This window comes from Schistocerca americana, chromosome 1, assembly GCF_021461395.2.
Source record: "Schistocerca americana isolate TAMUIC-IGC-003095 chromosome 1, iqSchAmer2.1, whole genome shotgun sequence".
NCBI classification, from domain to species: Eukaryota; Metazoa; Arthropoda; class Insecta; order Orthoptera; family Acrididae; genus Schistocerca; species Schistocerca americana.
Window position 1 is genome coordinate 1,214,472,800 of NC_060119.1, and position 25,130 is coordinate 1,214,497,929.

At 40.6% G+C, this 25,130-nt stretch overlaps 1 protein-coding gene across 1 annotated transcript in view; it reads left to right on the plus strand.

Moving 5' to 3' along the window:
- The window catches only part of LOC124619861 (NKAP family protein CG6066), a 71,065-nt gene that overhangs the window by 34,038 nt on the left and 11,897 nt on the right, over nt 1-25,130 (plus strand). Inside the window, exons 3-5 of the mRNA XM_047146482.1 lie at nt 1,705-1,828; nt 9,193-9,424; nt 20,030-20,238. Of these exons, the coding sequence (XP_047002438.1) occupies nt 1,705-1,828; nt 9,193-9,424; nt 20,030-20,207 (534 nt within the window). The 3' untranslated portion in view covers nt 20,208-20,238. The remainder of the gene's footprint in view (nt 1-1,704; nt 1,829-9,192; nt 9,425-20,029; nt 20,239-25,130) is intronic.

Sequence of the window (25,130 nt, forward strand, 5' to 3'; positions counted from 1 at the left end):
CAAACATGCTCAATGGGGGACAGATCCGGAGATCTTGCTGGCCAGGGTAGTTGACTTACACCTTCTAGAGCACGTTGGGTGGCACGGGATACGTGCGGACGTGCATTGTCCTGTTGGAACAGCAAGTTCCCTTGCCGGTCTAGGAATAGTAGAACGATGGGTTCGATGACGGTTTGGATGTACCGTGCACTATTCAGTGTCCCCTCGACGATCACCAGTGGTGTACGGCCAGTGTAGGAGATCGCTCGCCACACCATGATGCCGGGTGTTGGCCCTGTGTGCCTCGGTCGTATGCAGTCCTGATTGTGGCGCTCACCTGCACGGTGCCAAACACGCATACGACCATCATTGGCACCAAGGCAGAAGCGACTCTCATCGCTGAAGACGACACGTCTCCATTCGTCCCTCCATTCACGCCTGTCGCGACACCACTGGAGGCGGGCTGCACGATGTTGGGGCGTGAGCGCAAGACGGCCTAACGGTGTGCGGGACCGTAGCCCAGCTTCATGGAGACGGTTGCGAATGGTCCTCGCCGATACCCCAGGAGCAACAGTGTCCCTAATTTGCTGGGAAGTGGCGGTGCGGTCCCCTACGGCACTGCGTAGGATCCTACGGTCTTGGCGTGCATCCGTGCGTCGCTGCGGTCCGGTCCCAGGTCGACGGGCACGTGCACCTTCCGCCGACCACTGGCGACAACATCGATGTACTGTGGAGACCTCACGCCCCACGTGTTGGGTACGTCCACCCGGCCTCCCGCATGCCCACTATACGCCCTCGCTCAAAGTCCGTCAACTGCACATACGGTTCACGTCCACACTGTCGCGGCATGCTACCAGTGTTAAAGACTGCGATGGAGCTCCGTATGCCACGGCAAACTGGCTGACACTGACGGCGGCGGTGCACAAATGGTGCGCAGCTAGCGCCATTCGACGGCCAACACCGCGGTTCCTGGTGTGTCCGCTGTGCCGTGCGTGTGATCATTGCTTGTACAGCCCTCTCGCAGTGTCCGGAGCAAGTATGGTGGGTCTGACACACCGGTGTCAATGTGTTCTTTTTTCCATTTCCAGGAGTGTATTTTTTCCTTATATATTGATATCCCAACCGGGAATTTCTATTTTATTGTGATCATATTTCTGTATTTTTTGTGGAGATGGATTGTATGATTTTGGTACATATTACCCTGTAAGGAGAACTACGTTCGTGCATTCCAGAGGCATGTTCTGACGAGGATGTAGATATGATCGAAGCTGATTACCATTGACACGTGTTTTTTAACTTTTAATAACAATTTGTGATCAGCACTGTTATTCTTTCAAATTATCTGATCCAATCAATGCTTTCCAATACTGTTTTCAAAAATTATTAATATTTGTGAGTGAAACAAAAAAGAGAAATGTTTTACATATTTATTGTGCGATTCATAAAAGTATGTAAATATACTGAGATTATTATGAGTAGAAATTACTCCTATTCTTTAGTTATATTCACAGCAATTTGCACAAAAAGGGATAAGAATATTTATCCACACTTCCAACAATTTGAAAGACAGTGTCATCTGTTAATCTTTGTAGTTAACCATCTAAGGAAAATAATTTGTTGTCTCTCGTGTTAAAGTGCCCAAAAAATTCGTTTCCTTTACATTCATTAATTGTAATTTCTAAGTTTGAAACATTTAATAGTAAATTTTTGTTTAAAATTTTCTAGAAGAGCAGCCACAAGAAAAAGAAGGATAAAAAGCAGAAGAAAAAGAAGAAGAAGAAAGAAAGTTCCAGCAGTTCATCAAGTTCTGATGATGAGGTAGCAGTGGAGCAGTGGGTTGAAAAGAATAGTAAGTGCCCATTGAGTTAGTGACAGATGGAAAACTCGTATATAAGTTAGCACCATTTTCACAACATGTTCATTGTTTTATTATATACATATTTGTGAGGCAATTATTTCTTTAGTTTAAAACAGTCAGGGAATATGAAAGGCCATAAAAAATAAGGATTTGGGTTAATTTAAGGCTGAAAAAAAAAAGCAAATTATTATTCTTGTGTGAAAAATATATTGCTCAAAAGATAAGGGGAACGTGATTTTGGGCATCTGCCATACTCCATTGAGCAATAATATTAAGGACTGGTTAAGTTACCAAATTATACCTTTATCTTTTACATATTAAGTACACAGTAAAGCATCATTACATCCTTAATTGTTTACATAAAAAGTACAGAAATGTCCTATAGGTGTCGAAAACAAAATGGAAACAATCATTCATCCCATCGATGTTGGTGCATTTCATTGGAATTTGAGAGCTTCAATAGCGTGTATGCCTCTGTGATCATTTGCCTATGCCTGACACCTATGTGGCATGCTCCATATGTCTACAGAGGTCTCTCTGTGGTATCAGTTCCCATTCTTCAGTGGGAGCCCGTGTAAGATCTTGAAGAGTCTGTGGGGGAACAGGATGACTACAAACCTATCTGTCAAGCATGTCCTGCATATGGATATTAAGGTCAGGACTCACTGCCAGTCATTCTATTACTTCATTGTCCAGGCTTTGACAGACTTCCCTGGTGATGCACACCGCATAGGCCCTGGTATTATATATGCCACCACATGGTTAACAGAATCTGTTAGATGTACTGCCTGGTGGTAACCCAATCATGGATCACAACAGTATCTTGTGGCTGTCAACACTGAAGCTTCCCCACATCATCACAGAACATTGGAAATTTGTCAATTTCCTAGACAGTGTTTGGCAGGTATCACTCACTATGGGGTCTCTGCGCCCACCTGAACATGGCCGTCACCTTGCATCAGAGGATATCTGGACTCCTCTGTGAATAACATGTTTTGCCACTGATGACGTTGCTGGTATAAATGGGAACGTCAGAACTGAAGGTGAGCTGCAAGGTGTTGTCGTGTCAAGTGGGGCACTCGAACAGGACATCTGGGTAATAAGGTCCTTTCTCATAACTTGTTCATTACAGGTCTGATCTGACACAGTGGTTCCAGTGGCTGTTCTAAGATCATGCTCTGGTGGCATCCATGTGATGCTGCAGCGCAGAGGTGGCCAGATATCGGCCTTCATTTGGGGTTATAACGGGGGTCCCTGACACTGTAATGCATTACACATCCAATACATGGTGAATTATTTTGATTGTTGCCTACATTGAAAGCAAAGAACTCAAGCCATGCAATATGTCCACAGGTACTGCTGGTATCGAAATAGATTTAATGTTCCGGACATTGAGACACCTGTTTCCATAATTCTTTTGAACAGTTGAAATTCACAATTTTAATTTTTGGCGTAAATTCAGTTATTATTTCCTGCATGTGCTTCTTGAAGAAATGCTCTTAACATAAAAATTGGTGATGGAATTAAATTTTATTCCTAAGCTCACCACATAAATGATGCCAGAAAAGACTCCAGTTATGACTCGAGTTTACTTAAAGGAAAAATTTGGCTGTTTACTAATTCAACTGTTAATTTTGTGTCACCTCTCGGTACACTTATAAGTCAAAACAGTATTACCACTGCTCCTGTGATGATGGATGCCACCTGGTGGCATTGCAGGCATGTGACGTGATAACAAAAGTATGTAAGCAGAGCAGGCACGGACGAGGGATCATGCTAGCGAAGATATGGGCTGCAAATGGGGAAATCCATTGAGATAAGCGGGTTTGACAAAGGGCAGATTATTATTACTCAGAGATTATTACTCTGATCCCGTGAATGAGTATCTCAAAAATGGCAAAGCTGGTCGAATGTTCGCATATTACTGTCGTGAGCACATACGGAAAGAGGTAGAAGGACAGTGAATATACCAGTATGTGCTTGCTAAATGGTTGGACGACCACAACTCTTCACAGAATGTGGGATTTGGAGGCTTGTCTGCTCTGTGAAGTAGGATAGATGGTGACCTCTGGTATCTCTGCTGAAAGAGGACAATGCTGGTGTACACACAAGTGTTTTGTAGCACACCATTTAGCACATAGTTCGTCATACAATTTTGAGCATGGAGTTCTGCATCATTAATTACGATTGCAGTGAGCATGGGACCATCAGGATTCGACCATCGATCAATGGAAATGTGTCAGTGCTTTGGGTGAATAACATTTTTGCTAAAAAACGTCAGTGGTCATCTCCACGAATGCTGTCATCAAGTTTAGTGGCAGCTTGAAATGTGCAGCACACCACGGACAGCCTGTAGACTAGTGGGAGCAATACTATTTCATGGGTGACATTCTCCTGCGCTTGCATGAGACCTATGGTAGTAGTCGAAGACATGCTGACAGTTGTGAAACACCTGCATCGCTTCATGCTATATGTATTCTCCAATGGTGATGTCATCTTTCAGCAGTATAATTGCCTATGTCTCAGAGCCAGAGCCTTGATACAGTGGTCTGAGATGTATTCTAGTGAACTCACATTGGTGTCTCAGCGATCAGGTTCTCCTGATGCAAATCTTACGAAACCCATCTTGGTTGCTATTGGGCCCCATCACTGCGTAAACAAGTCAGCGGTTCTTTATTAATGCAAATGACATGGCCTGTGTATAGACATCTAATGCCACATACCTCCACAAACCTACCAACAAGCTGCCGGATCCTTGATACAGAGAATCAGTGATTTATTTCATTCCAAAGGAGGACAAACAAGTAATTCAGCAGGTGGTCATTATGTCTTGGCTCATCAGTGTAAGTGCACACACTTTGTGTGTGTTCATGGCACATGAATGACTGCAGCACACATACAACTAATTCTTATTTCAATGTAACTAATGATTCTCCAGCACATTCTACTTCCTTCACCTACAATCAATTAAATTTTCATAATTCACGTATTATATCCTCAAACATATTCCACTACCAGTACCGTAGTCTGTTGTTGTTGAGAGTTCCAAAGGTAGAAATAGACAATGATTGATTGATAACGGGGAAGGAATACAATAGAAGATGAATGTTTGGCTCTGGGAGATGAAATAGTGATGGCAGCAGAAGATGAAATTGTCAAAAAGACAAAGGTCCTAGTAGAAATCTCTGGATAAGGCTGGAGATATTGAATTAAAATGAAAGTAGAAAATATAAAAATGCAACATGTCAAGCAGGCAAAAAGGAATACAAACGTCTAAATTGTGGAATTGTCAGAAAATGAAAAATGTCTAAGCAGTAATGGTTAGAGGATGAATACAAGGCTGCAGAAGCATGCATGACTATGGGAAACACAGATGTGGCCTATACCAAATTTAAAGATACCTTTGGAGGAAAGAGAAGTACTTCATATGAATATCGAGAGCTCATATTTATGTGAATCTATCTTTATCTGTATATACTATAAACAATTGAGGACTCAATCTGAGCAGCTGTCTTAGAGTGCTTGCAGATGATGCAGTCATTTCTTGTCTAGTAAAGTCATCAGAAGATAAAAACCAACTGCAAAACAATTTAGAAAAGATACCTGTAGGATGCAAAAAATGGCAATTGACCCTAAATAATGAAAAGTGTGAAGTAATTCATATGAGTGCTAAAAGGAATCCATTAAACTTTGATTACACAATAAATCAATCCGATCTAAAGGCTGGAAATTCAGCTAAATACTTAGGAATTACGATTATGAACAACTTAAATTGCAAAAAGTTGTGGAGAAGGTGAGCCAAAGGCTGCAATTTATTGGCAGAACTCTTAGAAGATGCAACAGATCTACTGAAGAGACTGCCTACACTACACTTGTCCAACTTCTTGAGGAGTACTGCGCAGTGTGGAGTCCTTACCAGATAGGACCAACGGAGAAAATCAAGAAAATTCAAAGAAGAGCAACCCGTTTTGTATTATCAAGATATAGAGGAAAGTGTGTCATGGATGCGAGACAGGATTTGGGGTGGACATCATTAAAACAAAGCTGTTTCTAGTTGTGACGGAATCTTCCCATGAAATTTCAATCACCAAATTTCTCCTCCCAGTGTGAAAATATTTTGTTGACGCCATAGGGAGAAACGATCATCATAATAGAAGAAGGGAAATCAGAGCTCGCCTGAGAAGATATAGGTGTTCATTTTTTATGAGTGCTGTTAGAGAATGGAATGATAGAGAACTATTGTGAAGGTGGGTCAATGAATCCTCTGCCAGGCACATAAATATGATTTGCAGAGTATTAATGTAAATGTAGATTAATCAAGGACTATGCAAAGAAGTGAAAGCTGAAAGGTGGAAGGAATATGTAGGGGCTCTACAAGGCAAACAAACTTGGAGAGAGAATTTTACAGAAAGAGAAGGGGAAGTAAATGAAGATGAAATGGGGGTATGGTATTGTGAGAATAATGTGGTGGAGTCTCTTCGGGCTTGCTGTTGGATCCTAAAATCAACGTGATTCAATATTTTGGTGATCCAACTGATCACCATCTTTAGGAGAATATGCTTCTGCTGCTGAGTTCTCAGCAGCAGAAGTAGCATTCTCCTGAAAAATACCGATTTACATTCTGGTCTGACCTGCCGGAGCTGGTGGTCATGTGGGCATGAGGTGTGCTTGTTTGTGTGAATGGATGGTATGTGTTTCTCTTTCTTTTTCTGATGAAGGCTGTGGCTGAAGCTAATGTGTAAGTGTCTTTTAATTGTACCTGTCTGCAACTTAACGTGTTATCATTACAGTAAGTAGCAATCTATCTTTTAGTTACACTGTCAACAGTCCAACCAGTCAGTTGTAGGGAGATTGAATATTAGATATGAAATGCAAACCATGGTGCAAAATTTTTATATACATAAATCATTGCAAGAAGTTAAAATCATAGTAATTGCCAGGATCAACTAAGAACTAAATCGTAAAATTTAGCCCACCATTCAAATCATCATCCTTTTAATGCAAACCATGTCTTGAATGTCATGGATATTGATGCAAAAGTAAAGATTCAGAATAAGGAATTTATGTAATTTAACTTGTTGTCTTGTACGTAGCTGTAAAAGTGTACACTGTAGTATAAATAATAACAGCGGGAAAATGCTCCTATCGGAGTATAAGATAGACTAATATACTCATGATTAAAAGTCTGTGACTGAAAAACAGGGAACCAGCTGCCTCATTCTACCTTCATCAGCACCTATAAAATTTTTCTCAAAAATTTTTGCATTCAAACATGTTCATACTCTTGTTAAGATGCAGTTCATCTTTCATTCCCACGAGCTCCCCTAACTGAAACTTGCTCACACCCACTAGTCCATCACTGTAAGTCGCTCATACCCATCTCTTCCCACGTACCCATTCTCTCTCACTTATTCAGCCAAAGTCATTGTCATATCCTTTTGTGTCTCTCTCCAACTGTCACTACACCCTGTCTCACAACTTCGTTCTGTTGTGATATGTCACAGTCTCTCTCTCTGTCTCTCTTACTGCTACCACCTCATTCATTCATTCACACTGCTACTGTCTCTTCTCACTGTCACTGTCTCTCTCTTCCTTGCTGTCATTGTCATAGGCTCTATGTCTCATTATCACTGGCTCTCACCCACTTCCACTTTCTCCTTCTCTTTATTCCTGTCCCACTGGCACCATCACCTTCACTCCTTTCCTAGCATTGTTCCGTCACTGTCAACTAAGTTCCAGTGCCACTGTTTTCTTCTCTTTCTCTCACATTGCCATTGTCTCCTTCACTCGCTCTATACCACAGCCACTGTGTACCATCTTCCTACATTTATTACTTTTTCGTCTCTCTCCTGCTGCCACTCTCTCCTTCACTCTCATCATAAAAAAGTATGAATATGTGTGCGTGCAGAATCTGGGAAAATTTTTAAGGGTGCCAAGGAACGTAGAATGAGGCAACTGGTACCCCATTTGTCAGCCGAAGTCTTTTGACAGGATTATATTTGCTATTTCTGTGCTCTGATAGGAGCATTTTTCTGATGCTTCACGTCATTTCCCTAGTAAAGCAGGGAACGTCACTCATGTAGAAGGAACTTATCGTCAGTAAAATTTTGATAGTTTACTTATGTGAAACAGAAATAATGCAAAACTAATTTTACACCTCAGCCAGGATTTTACTTGCACAAAAATTTTGCTTTTGCTTCAGTACTGTAACACAGGGTTCCCAGAACCCTTCTGATGATAATGGAGACACTTTAAGAATATTTCTGCGTGCTACGTCACTTTATAAACTATGTTTTTGCCTCACACGTTTGTGTTTTATGTGTAAAAGTAGGGTATCTGTGAACCTCTGTATCTCAGAAGTGGACAAAGACATCAAGTAAATTTTCAATGTTGTTCGAGATTGATGTATTAAGAATACACCTTAAAAATTTCAGCCATTTGCTGCATGACCATTGTGGAATCTGCAGCTCGGTTTTGGTGCGAAAAAATGGTAAAAATGATTAGTTTTGGGGTTCTCTAAGCAGCTGCTCAAGAACTAACAAAGATTTTTGATAAAGAGAAGACGGCACTTGTAGGTAAATGCCTTGAGAATATACCATTAAAATCTGAGCAATTTTCTGTGGTTATTTATTATTTAGATTTTGCCTCAAACCAGATTTTATGCACATATTTTATGTGTAGAAGTGGGATGAAATTGAACCTCTGCATCTCTGAATCAAATAAATATATCATTAGAGTTTTCGAAGCTCTTGGAGATCAGGATCTTAGGAGTATATAGTAAAGATATCAATTACTTGCTGTGCATAGCCATCCTGGAATCTGCAGCTCAGTTTTTCCATTAAAAGGTGCTAAGAATTTTTTTTCTTTTCTTTAGTGTGGGGGTGGGGGGTTTCTGAACAACTGCCCATGAACTAATGGTGCCTCCAAAGCTGCTTAATGCCCACAATAGACTACATCCAATGCAAGAAGAACCAAATGATTTATTCCATTTGGCTAAGGAGGAAGAATTGTGTGATATTCATACTTTGACCCTGTCCTGTAGAATAGTCACACAAATGCAATCCTTCTGTTGGGAGTAGAAATGGTCCCAAGCCCCAGGGAAATCCAAAACAGTTGACCTTACCTGTCCATCACCAAGAGAACCCGAGATATGAGCCCCAGAAGAATTCCAAATGTGCGACTTTTTGGAACTCGTTAGGTATCGCATGCTGTCGAATGCATACCGATAGCATGTTTTCAATTTTGGTGCTGCTTCCTTCTCTGGGTGTGTATGTTGGTACTGATTTCAAAAAATTGTGAAATAAAGTGTTTTATTTTATAAATGTTCCATCAGCATACCTTTTTCTCATTTGCAGAAGCAGATGGGTCAGGCAGTGATGATGAAGATGGAATAGTGGGCCCTGTACAGAAACAGCATGTGACCCTGTCACAGAAAGATTATGGTAAAGCCTTGTTACCTGGAGAAGGAGCAGCCATGGCTGCTTATGTTGCTGAAGGCAAACGAATACCTCGTAGAGGAGAAATTGGTCTAACTTCTGATCAGATAGCTTCCTTTGAAGCTGTTGGCTATGTAATGAGTGGTAGCAGGTCTGTATTTTCTAAAGACAGTCTTTTTCTTTCAGAGCTTTTTATTTATTGTCTTTTACATTCGACTATCTAAATCTCAATAGCTCTAAGGAGTACAACATATTTCTAAAAGCAGTTACCATTGGCTAGTTACAATTTGTTTTGAAACATGCCATTATTGATTTTGAAATCATGGCGTCTGGGGAGATCTTTTTTGCTGTTTGTTAATAAGTATTAACATGTACTGTTGTTAAAACTCTAGTGACATGGTATATTACTGCAAAACAGGATTTAAGTTACCTAAATTGAAATCAGCATCTTTAGAACATTATAAAAATATAGCTGTGCTTTATCTCTTACCAAATACAACTCCAGATGTTGATGAGCATAATGAGTGTGTGAGAGTTTATAAAAAGCAATAAGATGCAGACTATCTTAGTTCGTACTAGCAGCAGGATTGTTGTAATGCAATTAGAAGTTAAACAAAGTAAATGAGTGGCTGTTCTCTCTCACACATTATAACTCCATTAAACTACTTTGTTTTACTGAGGTCATGCAAGATGAAGCAGTTGCACTGGCTTATAGAGTGAATACACACCCTGAAAGAAATTTTGGCAGATACTATACATCCTTCAAGTGTGCATGAGAGTGTACACTCATGGACATTTAAATATGCTTACCTGTACTAATACATCGCATCCCCTTCCCTTGATGTTGGCTGTGTGGCATGTTCCCTGACACCAAGGGTATTGTGGATGGGGGGAGGGGATGGGGGAGAGCTTGATCAGAGGCTATTTAACATCCATCCACATCTCGTGGAGATTGGTCAGCGCTCAGTGCTGACTGTGAGACACACGTACCTCAAACAGTGGCACCCCAGATATTCTCACTGTGAATGAGGTCACCTGTGGGCCTCACAAGCACCAACATTTCTGTTGTAGTGTACCTCCAACCATTCCGTCATAATTTGTGAGTGATCGGGTGACATATTTTGTTGCTGAGGACCCTGTAGGAGTACAAGTGGATACACATAATTTGGCATCGGTACCTGTGCTGCTCTTCATTGAGACACACTGGTAGATGTATCAGGAGTCCTACTTCATCTGATTTAATCATCTCCCACACTCTAATAACCTCATCACCTACCTGAGCAGCACTTGATCATCAAGTGAAATGCATTCTCGTGTATTTTTTACATATGGGTACTCTACTGCAGGTATGTACTACAACTATCAGTACGGGTGACATTTTCCCTTGTTCCAAGCACCATATTGTGGTAAGCCTTTGCACACGTACCATTTGATGAGTGTTGAGCAGAATGGAGTGTGGAGTGGCGGTTTATGAACACCATGGAATGGTCACTCTAGATGATATGGCTATGCCAGTCGTTGTCACCCAACATTAAAATGGCTGTCTACCAGTTAGAAACCACCATAGCAAATGGCAATTTCTGTTGTGAATACATTGCTGCCTAACTAGACATACTTGTGGTACACCTTTGACACAATGGCATGTGAAACCCACTGCTTGCATGGCCTTATTACAATGTTTCTGTTCTTAAACCAGGGGGCTGCAACAAAGTGGTTGGATGAAATTAGAATGATTGGATTTTTACATCTGTTCCAGAAGCTTGTCTTAGCTCAAGTGAGCATATTTCAGATGAGCTGTAGTGCTCACTACAATAACAATTGGATTGTTTCCAATCTTGCACAAGAGTAGTGTGCAATAGCAGGATGAGGTGTACCTACACATAGTATGTACACAACAACAGCTTCAGATAACATATTTTCTTTATGCTGCCACTATCAGAGCCATCAGTCGTTTGACATTCACTGCTGGATAATAGCCAAAACATTTCTAATGTTATTTGCCTGTGTTCCATTAGGTTGTAGTCACAATCTTTTTCTGTACATTGTGATTTAGTAAAAGCTTGCTTGATCTATGTACCATGCACTTATCTCTATAAATGTCCCACATACACCCATTTCATACATATTACAGGTATATCTATGTATTGCATGTTTCTTGATTTGTTTGGTTGTTTTCACAACATATATCTCTTCATTGGTCTTTGAGCAATCCATATTTTTTAACGATTACTGTATTTAAATTAAATGTCACTTTGCTATGAGTCGAAACTAGTAGAACACATTGATTGTAGACTTTCACTTTCAGAATGTTGGAACCTTCTTTATGTATCCAGTAATGTATGTCAAACCAGTAATAGTAAGGAGTGGAAACCAATAAGTAAACACTGTGTATTTGAATATCCAATTCAGTTAATGATTTCATTTTTGTATTCATTATTCCCCCCCCCTTATGAAGCATGGACCTTGCCGTTGGCGGGGAGGCTTGCGTGTCTCAGCGGTACAGATAGCCGTACCGTAGGTGCAACCACAATGGAGGGGTATCTGTTGAGAGACCAGACAAACGTGTGGTTCCTGAAGAGGGGCAGCAGCCTTTTCAGTAGTTGCAGGGGCAGCAGTCTGGATGATTGACTGATTTGGCCTTGTAACACTAACCAAAACGGCCTTGCTGTGCTGGTACTGCGAACGGCTGAAAGCAAGGGGAAACTATAGCAGTAATTTTTCCCGAGGGCAGGCACCTTTACTGTATGGTTAAATGATGATGGCGTCCTCTTGGGCAAAATAGTCCCCCATTCGGATCTCCGGGTGGGGACTACTCTAGAGGACGTCGTTATCAGGAGATAGAAAACTGGCGTCCTATGGATCGGAGCGTGGAATGTCAGATCCCTTAATCGGGCAGGTAGGTTAGAAAGTTTAAAAAGGGAAATGGATAGGTTAAAGTTAGATATAGTGGGGATTAGTGAAGTTCGGTGGCAGGAGGAACAAGACTTCTGGTCAGGTGAATACAGGGTTATAAACACAAAATCAAATAGAGGTAATGCAGGAGTAGGTTTAATAATGAATAGGAAAATAGGAATGCGGGTAAGCTACTACAAACAGCATAGTGAACGCATTATTGTGGCCAAGATAGACGTGAAGCCCACGCCAGTGTGCGAATTGCAGGGGGGGATGGGGGGATTTCACCCCCTCTGCATCAGACCATCCCCTCCTCTGGTTTTAGTTCATGCGTCCCAACCTGGGATGTTTATTTCCCAAGCACTGGAGTAAAAGTTTACATATAATTTAAATTTGTGGAGCCGAATACTGAAAGTTTTTAGTAAGTCTTACTATTAATACTATTAATATGTTTCAGTTTTCTATCCTCAGAATAAGTACAGCTTTTCACAAATGTGCCTTTACTTTTTGAATTCCCCTCGTATACCTGTATGTAGAGGATTTTGTAAATAAGCTTTACCTATAATGTACTTTTAAAGATATGACAAGGGATGGCTTTTCTGATAGTGCATATGCGTGAATAGTGAGTTTCAGCATTAACATCTATTTATAAATAGTGTTTAACCATGCGTAACGCCACGGTCCAAGCTGGTAACATATATAATTCTAATAACCCCCGAAGACATCCCCCCCCCCCCCCCCCCCCACTGGTAAAAGTACAAATCGCTCCCTGGCCCACGCCCACTACAGTAGTACAAGTTTATATGCCAACTAGCTCTGCAGATGATGAAGAAATTGAAGAAATGTATGATGAAATAAAAGAAATTATTCAGATAGTGAAGGGAGATGAAAATTTAATAGTCATGGGTGACTGGAATTCGTCAGTAGGAAAAGGCAGAGAAGGAAACGTAGTAGGTGAATATGGATTGGGAGTAAGAATTTTGCACAGAGCACAACTTAATCATAGCTAACACTTGGTTCAAGAATCATAAAAGAAGGTTGTATACATGGAAAAAGCCTGGAGATACTAACAGGTTTCAGATAAATTATATAATGGTAAGCCAGAGATTTAGGAACCAGGTTTTAAATTGTAAGACATTTCCAGGGGCAGATGTGGACTCTGACTACAATCGATTGGTTATGAACTGTAGATTAAAACTGCAGAAACTGCAAAAAGGTGGGAATTTAAGGAGATGGGACCTGGAAAAACTGACTAAACCAGAGGTTGTACAGAGTTTCAGGGAGAGCATAAGGGAACAATTGACAAGAATTGGGGAAAGAAATACAGTGGGAGGAGAATGGGTAGCTCTGAGGGATGAAGTAGTAAAGGCGACAGAGGATCAAATAGGTAAAAAGACGAGGGCTAGTAGAAATCCTTGGGTAGCAGAAGAAATATTGAATTACAAAATTGTTAAGGCTTTCGTGGCCACTTGTTGACAAACTGCCTATTGGCTTCTGTCTCGGGTTATTCGGCCGACGTTCATCTAATGATTTTTCTGACGTTTCGCCAGCAAGAGTGGCTGGCATTGTCAAAGCTTCACCCTCGATTGCCATTGGTGCACTGGAGCCAAGCTCGCGGCCGCAGACTATATGTACCTGGCGCGCCAACGTCCGAGGGCTTCTTTCCGGTGCGGTTCTCCTCTTGCTACCTGTGACGGTTGTTTGCTGCGGTACGGGAAGCCAGGATCCGTTTACCTTAAGGCTTTCCTCTTTCTTGTTCAAACTGTTTGCATGTTTTTGTATTTCTACAGCTTCTCTGAATAAGCGCGTGTGATAGTGCTTCTCTACAGCCAGAACTTCCGTGTCGGCGAATTTTATTACGTGGTCGGTCTCATTCAGTGCGTGCCCCGCCACGGCCGATTTCTCCATCTGCCCCAGCCTGCAGTGTCGCTTATGCTCTTTGATCCTGGTCTTAATGGATCGTCCAGTCATTCCGACATAAACTTTTCCGCATGTGCATGGTATACGGTATACTACCGACATTGCAAGTGGGTCTCTTTTCTCCTTCGCCGATCTAAGACACTCGTTGATCTTCCTTGTCAGTTTGAAAATCGTCTTTACGCCATGTTTGCGCAATATACGGCCGATTCTGTCCGTCACTCTGGGAATGTATGGTAGAAAGGCCGTACCCGACATTTCTCTTTCTGGTTCCTTACTTCGCCGAGTGTTTGGCTCTGTTACACTTCTAAAATAGCTTGTGGAGTACCCATTGCTCCTCAGGACAGTTTCCAGGTGTTGCATTTCTCGTTTGAGATGTTGCGGCTCACATATTCGTCCTGCTCTCGTTACTAGCATACTAATCATGCCTCTTTTCTGGCTCGGGTGGTGGTCAAACTGTCAAACCACGAATTTGTCAAATATTGAATTTAATTGATGAAAGGAGAAAATATGAAAATGCAGTAAATGAAGCAGGCAAAAAGGAATACAAACGTCTCAAAAATGAGATCGACAGGAAGTGCAAAATGGCTAAGCAGGGATGGCTAGAGGACTAGGGGTAAGATAGATACTGCCTACAGCAGGACAATTAAAGAGACCTTTGGAGAAAAGAGAACCACTTGTATGAATACCAAGAGCGCAGATGGAAACCCAGTTCTAAGCAAAGAAAGGAAAGCAGAAAGATGGAGTATATAGAGGGTCTATACAAGGGTGATGTACTTGAGGACAATATCATGGAAATGGAAGAGAATGTAGATGAAGATGAAATGGGAGATATGATACTGTGAAGAGTTTGAATATTGCATGAAGAGTTTGGCAGAGCACTGAAAGACTTGAGTCGAAACAAGGCCCTGGGAGTAGACAACATTCCATTAGAACTACTGACAGCCTTGGGAGAGCCAGTCCTGACTAAACTCTACCGTCTGGTGAGCAAGATGTATGAGACAGGCAAAATACCCTCAGACTTCAAGAAGAATATAATAACTCCAATACCAAAGAAAGCAGGTGAGACAGGTGTGAAAATTACCGAACTATCAGTTTAATAAGTCACGGCTGCAAAATACTAACGCGAATTCTTTACAGACGAATGGAAAAACTAGTAGAAGCCAACCTCGGGGAAGATCAGTTTGGATTCCGTAGAAATATTGGAACACGTGAGGCAATACTGACCCTACAACTTATCTTAGAAGCTAGATTAAGGAAAGGCAAACCTACATTGCTAGCATTTGTAGACTTAGAGAAAGCTTTTGACAATGTTGACTGGAATACTCTCTTTCAAATTCTGAAGGTGGCAGGGGTAAAATACAGGGAGCGAAAAGCTATTTACAATTTGTACAGAAACCAGATGGCAGTTATAAGAGTCGAGGGACATCAAAGGGAAGCAGTGGTTGGGAAGGGAGTGAGACAAGGTTGTAGCCTCTCCCCGATGTTATTCAATCTGTATACTGAGCAAGCAGTGAAGGAAACAAAAGAAAAATTCGGAGTAGGTATTAAAATCCATGGAGAAGAAATAAAAACTTTGAGGTTCGCCGATGACATTGTAATTCTGTCAGAGACAGCAAAGGATCTGGAAGAGCAGTTCGCCGATGACATTGTAATTCTGTCAGAGACAGCAAAGGATCTGGAAGAGCAGTTGAATGGAATGGACAGTGTCTTGATAGGAGGATATAGGATGAACATCAACAAAAGCAAAACAAGGATAATGGAATGTAGTCGAATTAAGTCGGGTGATGCTGAGGGAATTAGATTAGGGAATGAGACACTTAAAGTAGTAAAGGAGTTTTGCTACTTGGGGAGCAAAATAACTGATGATGGTCGAAGTAGAGAGGATATAAAATGTAGACTGGCTATGGCAAGGAAAGCATTTCTGAAGAAGAGAAATTTGTTAACATCGAGTATAGATTTAAGTGTCAGGAAGTCGTTTCTGAAAGTATTTGTATGTAGCGTAGCTATGTATGGAAGGGACACATGGACGATAAATAGTTTGGACAAGAAGAGAATAGAAGCTTTCGAAATGTGGTGCTACAGAAGAATGCTGAAGATTAGATGGGTAGATCACATAACTAATGAAGAGGTATTGAATAGAATTGGGGAGAAGAGGAGTTTGTGGCACAACTTGACTAGAAGAAGGGATTGGTTGGTAGGACATGTTCTGAGGCATCAAGGGATCACAAATTTAGCATTGGAGGGCAGCATGGAGGGTAAAACTCGTAGAGGGAGACCAAGAGATGAATACACTAAGCAGATTCAGAAGGATGTAGGTTGCAGTAGGTACTGGGAGATGAAGAAGCTTGCACAGGATAGAGTAGCATGGAGAGCTGCATCAAACCAGTCTCAGGACTGAAGATAACAACAACAACAACAGCAACATTCATTATTTTGATGACTGTTCTAGTGGTCTTACATGTGCTTGCAGCACTTGGTGAAGACAACTTAGTCAGTCAGAAACCTTTTTTCTGCTATTGCTGTTACATCTATAAATGGGAAATATTATTACTGTCCTAAATGGGTGACGCGTCAAAAACTTGGAACTGTAACTTTTCTTATGTAATTTTGTAAGTGAGGCATTGGATATTACTAATTTGTTGTTGCAAATATAAAGTGTGCCATAGTAGACTTCTTGCTTTGGTAACTATTGTCAACATAATACTAATGGTATCCTATCTCTTTACTATCTACTATCTGCTATGATCTGCTACTATTCTCTTTACTGATGATAAAAGATCTAAATTATTTATTTATTTGTACATGAGGAAGACTGGAAACTCCACAACTAAGTAAAAGAAAGAAAATTCTTGCAACTGGTATGGCAATATTTAAAATTTCAATTATTTCTGTTGCTTGCCAGCTATTGAGTTAGTTGTCTAAGACTTATGTAGGTGAATCTATTGAGTACTGTTTCATGACTTAATTGAATACTGCTGAGTATGTAGATATTGTATGTTTGGGGCACTTCCTTGCTATTGAACTTAGAACGTCTTTGAAAGATTTCAAGTTGTAGTTAAATCTGTTGATTACTAAAGCATCTAATTACTAATCTGAGCAAATCTTGACCCCTTATTAAGTCCAAATAAATTATGTCAGATTCAATTCTTACCTGAACAGACCTAATGTTTTTGTTTGCTGTCCAAATACATATTCAAATCTCATTAACAAAATTTTAAGCTTTGTACCTCTGATTTCTGTCAACTCAGGTATAATTAAGGTGCACATACTTTTTTTTGGAAGAGTTCTGTGTTCTATGAAAAATTTGGCACTTGTCATCTATGTTCATGACATTGCTGTTCATCTAATGTGTGATTTGATTCTTTATTTGATTTACGGAGTCATGTGAGTTTATTTAGGGTTCTCACAATTTTGTTAACTAAAAAATCCCTATGGTCACTATACACATTGTCTGCCACTTAATAGGCTAGCCCTGATGTCTAGTGCACACCTGAGCTATTGATAGGAACCTAAAATTCTCCATCCTATAGTTCAGCCCAGATCATCCTGAAGACAGTACAGTAGACTGCCACCCATCTTGAAACTGCCAGAATGAGGCTAGTTGTTTCATCATATTTGCCAGTCTCTGGAACAGTGGGTTCAGATTATATGTGATAAAACAATATGTACAACTGTCTGCACCCCATCCTTTCTTTTGCTCTCAAGATGGCACTCTACTCGGTGAATAATTCCTTCTGAAATGTATAACAATTACATGCCAGTTCCATTCCCTCCCATGATACTTTTTATCTCTAAGAAAGTACATTAGACATCTAATCTCCCATAATTAGGAGCCCTTTCTTTCCTCTTTTTGGCTTCGAGAGATTAGTTGCTTGAGCAGTAGCTGTTTAGAGGATGTGAAGGGTCACTATCCAGCCTGTTTGACATGTGCTACATTCTGCAAATATCCACCAGACATGGACCTAATCCTCCCATTGGTTGCGAGGTTGAAATTACCTCGTGACCTATTCTTCTGTTTTACTTAATTGTGTTGTTGTTGTTGTTCTTCAGTACACGTATCTTGGCACATATGTGGTGTTATCAAATGACCAATTTTTTCTGTACTTTCTACTTCTTTGTCCTATATATCATACACCTGGGTATTCAATCCCTTTTATCATATCGACCATACATAGAAGTAAATTAAAAACAGTTCAGTCTCAAAATATTTTATTCATATTTCTAAGATTTTTCTTACATTCCAATATTTAATATAATAAAGTATGGCTGAAACTGCTTCATCAAATATTAAATGTGTGCACACTGATAGAAAAAAATTGCAACAGCAAAAAATAATTAATGTAGAGTAATGGAATTTTGGGAATACATTTGTCTAGGTAACATATTAAATGTCTTAACACTGCAAGATCACAGGTTAATGTAAGCAAGATACGCCAATTGCATATGTGAAATGCTGGTACATTAATAACCTGTGTAACTGCCAGAATGTTGGGTGCTAATGTGTACGGATTGTGTTGTACAAGTGACAGATGTCATTTTGCAAGATGGAGTTTCATGCCTGTTGCACTCTGACAATCAATACAGGGATGGTTAATGCTAGTTGTAGATGACGCTGGAGTTGACATCCGATGGTGTCCCATATATGCTCAATTTAAGGCAGAAATGGTGATCGAGCAGGCCAAGGGATCCTGTTGACACACTGTAAAGTATATTGCGGTACAATAGCAGTATGTGGGCAGGCATTATCCTGTTGGAAAACACCCCCTGGAATGCTGTTCATTAATGGCAGCACAGTAGATTGAATTACCGGGTGACGCACAGTTTTGCATTCAGGGTGTGTGGGATAATCATGACAGTGCTCCTGCTGTCATATGAAATCATGCCACTGCTGTCATATGAAATCATGCCACCGAACGTAACTCGAGATGTAGGTCCAGAGTGTCTAGAATGCAGACAGGTAGGTTGCAGGCCCTCAACTGGCTGCCTCCTAACCAACACATGGCCATCACTGACACCGAGTCAGCACCAGCTTTCATCAGAAAATGCAACTGACTTCTGCCCTGCCCTCCAATGAATTCTCACTTGACACCGCTGAAGTTGTAAATGGCAGTGGTTTGGGGTCAGTGGAATGCTTGCTACAGGGCATCTGGCTCGGAGCTGTCCTTGAAGTAACTGATTTGTAGCAGTTTGTTGTGTCACTGTGAGCCAACTGCTCATCAGATTGCTGCTGCAGATTCTGTACAGTGCACCAGAGTCAGTTGCCGAACACAATGGTCTCCCCTCTCGGTAGTGCCACATGGCCATCCAGAGCGTGGTATTCTTGTGACCATTCATTCCCGTGACAACCACTGCCAGCAATTGTGTACAGTAGCTACACTACCGTCAAGTATATCTGCAGTATCGCAGAAGGAACATCCAGTGACTCATAGCCCTTTTACATGACCCCGTTCAAACTTAGTGAGGTATTCATAATGGTATCTTTGTTGCCTTAAAGGCATTTTTATCAAACATCAACTCACCATGTGTAGCCTGAAAGGTAACTAATGCTCATGACCACTACAGCATGTATTTAAAGCAAACCTGAGTTGCATCCACATAGAGGTGCTACTAGCGCCACTCTAATGTGAACGACACGAAATTTGAATACACTTGTCTTGCAGATGTAGAGACAAGTCTACCAACTTTCGTTTATGTCACACAACTCCTTCTTAGTGTTGCAGTTTCTTTTCCCATCAGTGTATTTCTTCATTTATTGCCCAGATAATTTGTTAATTTTGTTAATCTGATACATATTTGTTAATCTGATACATTTTTTTTCATACCAGTCATGTGTGCCTTGTCTTTCCTCTACCTAGTATAAGCTTGTTTTCCTGTGCAGTCTATAGCAAGTCTGACATTATCTTGTACTGGGCAGTATATGCATTTAACCGTCTTTATATTTCAGACATCGACGTATGGAAGCTGTGCGTATACGTAAGGAGAATCAGATATATTCAGCAGATGAGAAACGAGCACTTGCCATGTTTAGTAAGGAAGAAAGACAGAAACGTGAGAACAGAATCTTAAGTCAGTTTAAAGAAATGGTCAATAACAAATTAGCCAGTGAGAAAGATAACGGCTAATTATGTATGACAAATAATCTCCTTTAAGCAGGTAAAATTTTATAAAGTTCTTTTGTATTATGTAAATAAATAATTTTTATGTTACTGCCTTATTGGATCTGCTTGCAAGTGGATGAAGTATTCAAGTAATGAATAAAAATGGAGGAGGAATCACAAGCTTTTGGATCATAAGTAAGGGACGTGGAGATCAGACTACTTGTTAAGAGGACATCTCTTCTCTGTATATGAGCCTGGAATTCGTAATTCAGATTAGATTTTGTATTTACCATTGACCACCTGAGGTGGAATAGGCATTTTACATTGATAGCATATTACATTTTCCTTCAATAGTACCTTAAAACTTAGTGAGTATTACATATTCCAAATAGAACCTAGAAATGATAGCAGTAACAATAAAATAATAAATAATTACAGTGAATGACATCACATAATGAAAACCTTAAAAATTAATGTCAGTTGATTTTATATTCATAAATTCCTTTATATCATCTTACAGGTGTTGAACTGCGTACAGTGGGTCTTTCCAAATTTTAATGACAGTGAATTAGCTTTTTACCATTTATTAATGTTAGTGAAAACTTGATTAGCACCCATTTCTGTATCTGTACTTGACTTGCTATTTCTTGCAATGTTTGTATAATGTGTAAACAAAACAAACTTAGCATCTGGCAATGTAACAGACAAGAGGTCACTTATGTACACAATAGAAAGCAAAGGATCCAGGATGGAACCTTGAGGAACACCACATATTATAAATTTTTAATCAGATGAAGACTGAGTGCGTACCCCATAGATCTTTCACAACACTCTTTGTTTCCTGTTAGTTAGGTAAGACTCGAACCATTTCACAGCACTGTTGGTGACACCATAATATTCTAATTTACTCAAGAGAATGCTGTGATTCGCACAGTCAAAGGCTTTCGACAAGTCACAGCAAATGCCACTAGCCTCTAAATTGTTACCTAATTAATTAAGTACATTCTCACTGTATGTGTAAATAGCCTTCTCTATATTGGAAGCCATAAGGAACCCAAACTGTTACTTGGACAACAATATATTATTTGCAGTCACATGCTTCTTCTTAGAAGATGCTTGAATACAGCCTTTTCATTTTTTTTAAGCCAGCAAAAGTGAAATTTCTAACTTTATACCAACTCACAACTACTTGTCCTTGGAAGGGAAGGTGTAGAGACAAATCCATGGTACAGGCATGGGCACCCACCTGGCACCCTCATATGGAAACCTGTTTATGGGCCATCTAGAGGAGACTTTCCTAGCCTCCCAAAACCTTAGACCCCTAGTGTGGTTCAGGTTCAGTGATGACATCTTCATGATCTGGACTCAGGGTAAATATGCCCTGCCTTCATTCCTTCAAAACCTCAGCACCGTATCTCCCGTCCCCTTCATCTGGTCCTCCTCAACCCAGTGTGCTACCTTCATGGATGTTGACCTCCTCCTCTCTGATGGCTCCATCCACATCTTGGTCCACATTAAACCCACCAACAATACCTGCATTTTGATAGCCATCATCACTTCATCATCATCATCAGTTATCTGCTATATTAGCAGGTCCTTTGCCTCTCCATTTTCTGCGATCCATTGCTTCCTTCTTAAGGCTGCTGTATGTTGTACCGTCCATCATGTCATCCAGTATCTGGAATCTCTTCCTTCCTCGCTTTCTTTTCCCTTCTAAAACTGTTTTTATCAGTCCGTCATTCTTTCTTAATATATGCCCAATCCAATTTCTTTTTCTTCTCTTTATTACATCTAGTAACTGCCTTTTCTCTCCCACTCTTCTCAGTACCTCTTCATTTTTTACTCTGTCCATCCAACTTATTCCTTCCATCTTCCGCCATGTCCAGATCTCAAAAGCCTCCAGCCTTTCTCTGTCTTTTTTCCTCATAGTCCATGTTTCAGCGCCATATAGAACAACACTCCATACAAGACATTTTGTGAGTCTCTTTCTGAGTTCTCTGTCCATACCGCTGCAGAAGATTCTCCTTTTCTTATAAAACGCCTCTTTTGCCATTGCTATCCTTGTTTTAATTTCTGTGGTGCACTTCCAGTCGGTGTCTATCCTGCTTCCAAGATACTTAAAATTTTGCACCTGTTCTAGTTTTTCTCCATTCAGCACAATTTTTAGTTCCTTATTTCCTCCTATTGCCAATACTTTTGTTTTATTTGTGTTAATTTTCATTCCATATTTTTTTCCGTTAGTTGCAATGGTGTCCACCAAATCCTGTAATTCTTTTTCCCCTGTGGCTAGAAGGACCATGTCATCAGCAAATCTCAAGCACCCTACTCTTCTTCCTCCAATTTCTACTCCTTTGTCATCTAATGAGCATTGGTCAATCATATTTTCCAAGTACAGGTTGAAAAGAGTAGGTGATAAACAGCATCCTTGTCTTACTCCTTTCCCTAGTCTGATCCAGTTCGTACTTTCTCCTCTCACTTTAACTGAAACTTTTTGATTAAGGTACAATGAGTTTATAAGTCTTCTGGTTTTCCAGTCCACTCTCTTTTCCCTCATAATAGTCGCCAGCTTGTCCCAAACCACATTGTCAAATGCCTTTTCTAAATCGATGAAGCACATATATAGGTCTCTTCCTTTTTCAATAAACCTTTCTCCCAATATTCGTAGGAGCCCTATTGCATCTCTGGTGCCCGTATTCCGTCTAAAGCCAAACTGCTCCTCGCCGAGATTCTCCTCTATTACTTTTTCAAGTCTTTTATTAATTATTCTTAACATCACTTTGGCTGCATGTGAAATGAGGCTGATTGTCCTGTGCTCGCTGCATTTCTTGGTTCCTTGTTTTTTCGGCAATGGAATCATTACTGTTGTCAAAAAGTCCTCAGGCCATTCACCACTGTCATATATTTTATTACATAACCTCAATATTTCTCTTATTCCATTGTGGTTCAAGCATTTTAGTATTTCTCCCGGTATCATCACTTCCACACCAAAAAATCCCTTCCATACAGTCTGGCCAACTTGGGATGACGTACCTACAGTGACAAAGAACTCCCTTGCCCAGTATGCTGTGTGTGACACCAAGACCTGCACATACAGGCACTATCCCCCAGACCTAGTCAGCAAACAGATCTCCCATACCATTTCCCTTCACACCTGCAATTCTTCCACCACCCCCAAGAACCAGCCACAAAGGAGTGCCCACTTTTTGGGCCATGCCATCCTGGATGGAACAACTGAAGCACATCCTTTGCCAGGGCTTTGATTACCTATCATCGTGCCCTGAAATGAAGGACATCCAACCAGAGACCCTTCCCACCCCTCCTAAAGTGGTGTTCCACCACCCACCTAACCTCCACATCATCTATTGCTATGCCATTCCTAATCCCAACACCTTGCCACAAGGACCATATCCTTGTAGAAGACCCAAGTGCAAGATCTGCCCTATCCACATACACAGTCCCATTATAGGCTTATTCTACACCATCAGATGCCGGGCCACATGCCAAAGCAACCATGTCAGGTACCAGCTCTGTTGCAATCATTGCATAGCTTTTTATGTTGTTGTGACTACCAGTCAACTGTCCACCAGGATGAATAGCCACTACCAAACTGTGGCCCAGCAATGTAGACCACCTTGTGGCACAAAATGCAACTTAACATGAAACACTTGATTGTGTTGGCTGCTTCACTATCTGAGCCATCTGGAGCCTCCCCTCTACCATCATCTTCTCAGATGGGAGTTACAGTTACAACACATTCTCCTCTCCTGAAATTATACTGGCCTCAACCTATAGTAACATACTGTCCCCACATCCTCCACCTAGCAGTTTCCATTCCCTCTGTCCTGTCATCTCCTCCCTGTTCTTGTCTCCCAGCCTCTTTGTGTGCCATCCTCTTCCAATACACCCGCCCATCTTTCTTCACTTCCCTCCTTTCTCGCTCCGTTCCACCTCCAACTCCCTGCCCTGCAGCCTCCTGACGCTGTGCCTGTTGGCAATCTAGTCACTGCACGCTCTGCCAGAAAGGTGTCCTCTTCTCTCCTCCCAACTTTACAACACTATCCCTTCTCCTAGGGAAAGGACTGATGAGATTTAGGAAAAGGGGTAGAGTTCAGAAAAATCACCCAGAACCACGGTGGCTTTTCTGGACTCTACTCCTTTTCCTAAACCTTCGCAGTCCTTTTCCTTCACCCCTATTCCTTCCCCTTCAACCCTTCTGCCAGATGTCACGTGGTGAGCAGATTTTTAATCTATCCAGTTACATTAAGTAAAAAATTATTTTATATGGCTGCATGCTGGCCATTTACAGCTTTGTTAAAGACTAATTTTATTTACTCAAGGACTTCTCTGTGGTATATAAAAAGTTGTTTAGGACAAATCTCTTTAATCTTCATTTGAAAACATTTTTGCTGTTTGGCATACATTTTAATTCCACGCTTAGTTTGTCAATGAGTTTATAGCTGCTTATTTCACCCCTTCTGTAACAAAGTTAGATTCATTAAAGAATAATGCAGCTCATTTTTGCTTCTTGTGTTGTATATGTGAATATCTCTGTTAGTCTTAAACTTGAATTGTTGGTAATATATTTCATAAGTAAACAAATGTACTGTGAAACTGTGGTTAATATTGCCAGCTGCTTAGAGAGATACATTCAACATGTACTTGTGTGAACATCACTCATAATTCTAATTACTGTCATTTGTGCAGTGAATGCTTTTTGCCTAAGTGAGGAATTAACCCAGAATATTATCCAATAAGACATAAATGATTGAAGATAAGCAAAATATGTTAACTTATTGACTTCCGCATCCTTTCTGCCGGTCAACTATATGATTTTTTCAAGTTTAAGTGTTCATGAATATGCACACCTAAGAACATATAATTGTGTATCCTGTTTATTATTTCTTGTTGGTGCACTAGCTTAATAGGAGAGGCAATACTGTTGACAGT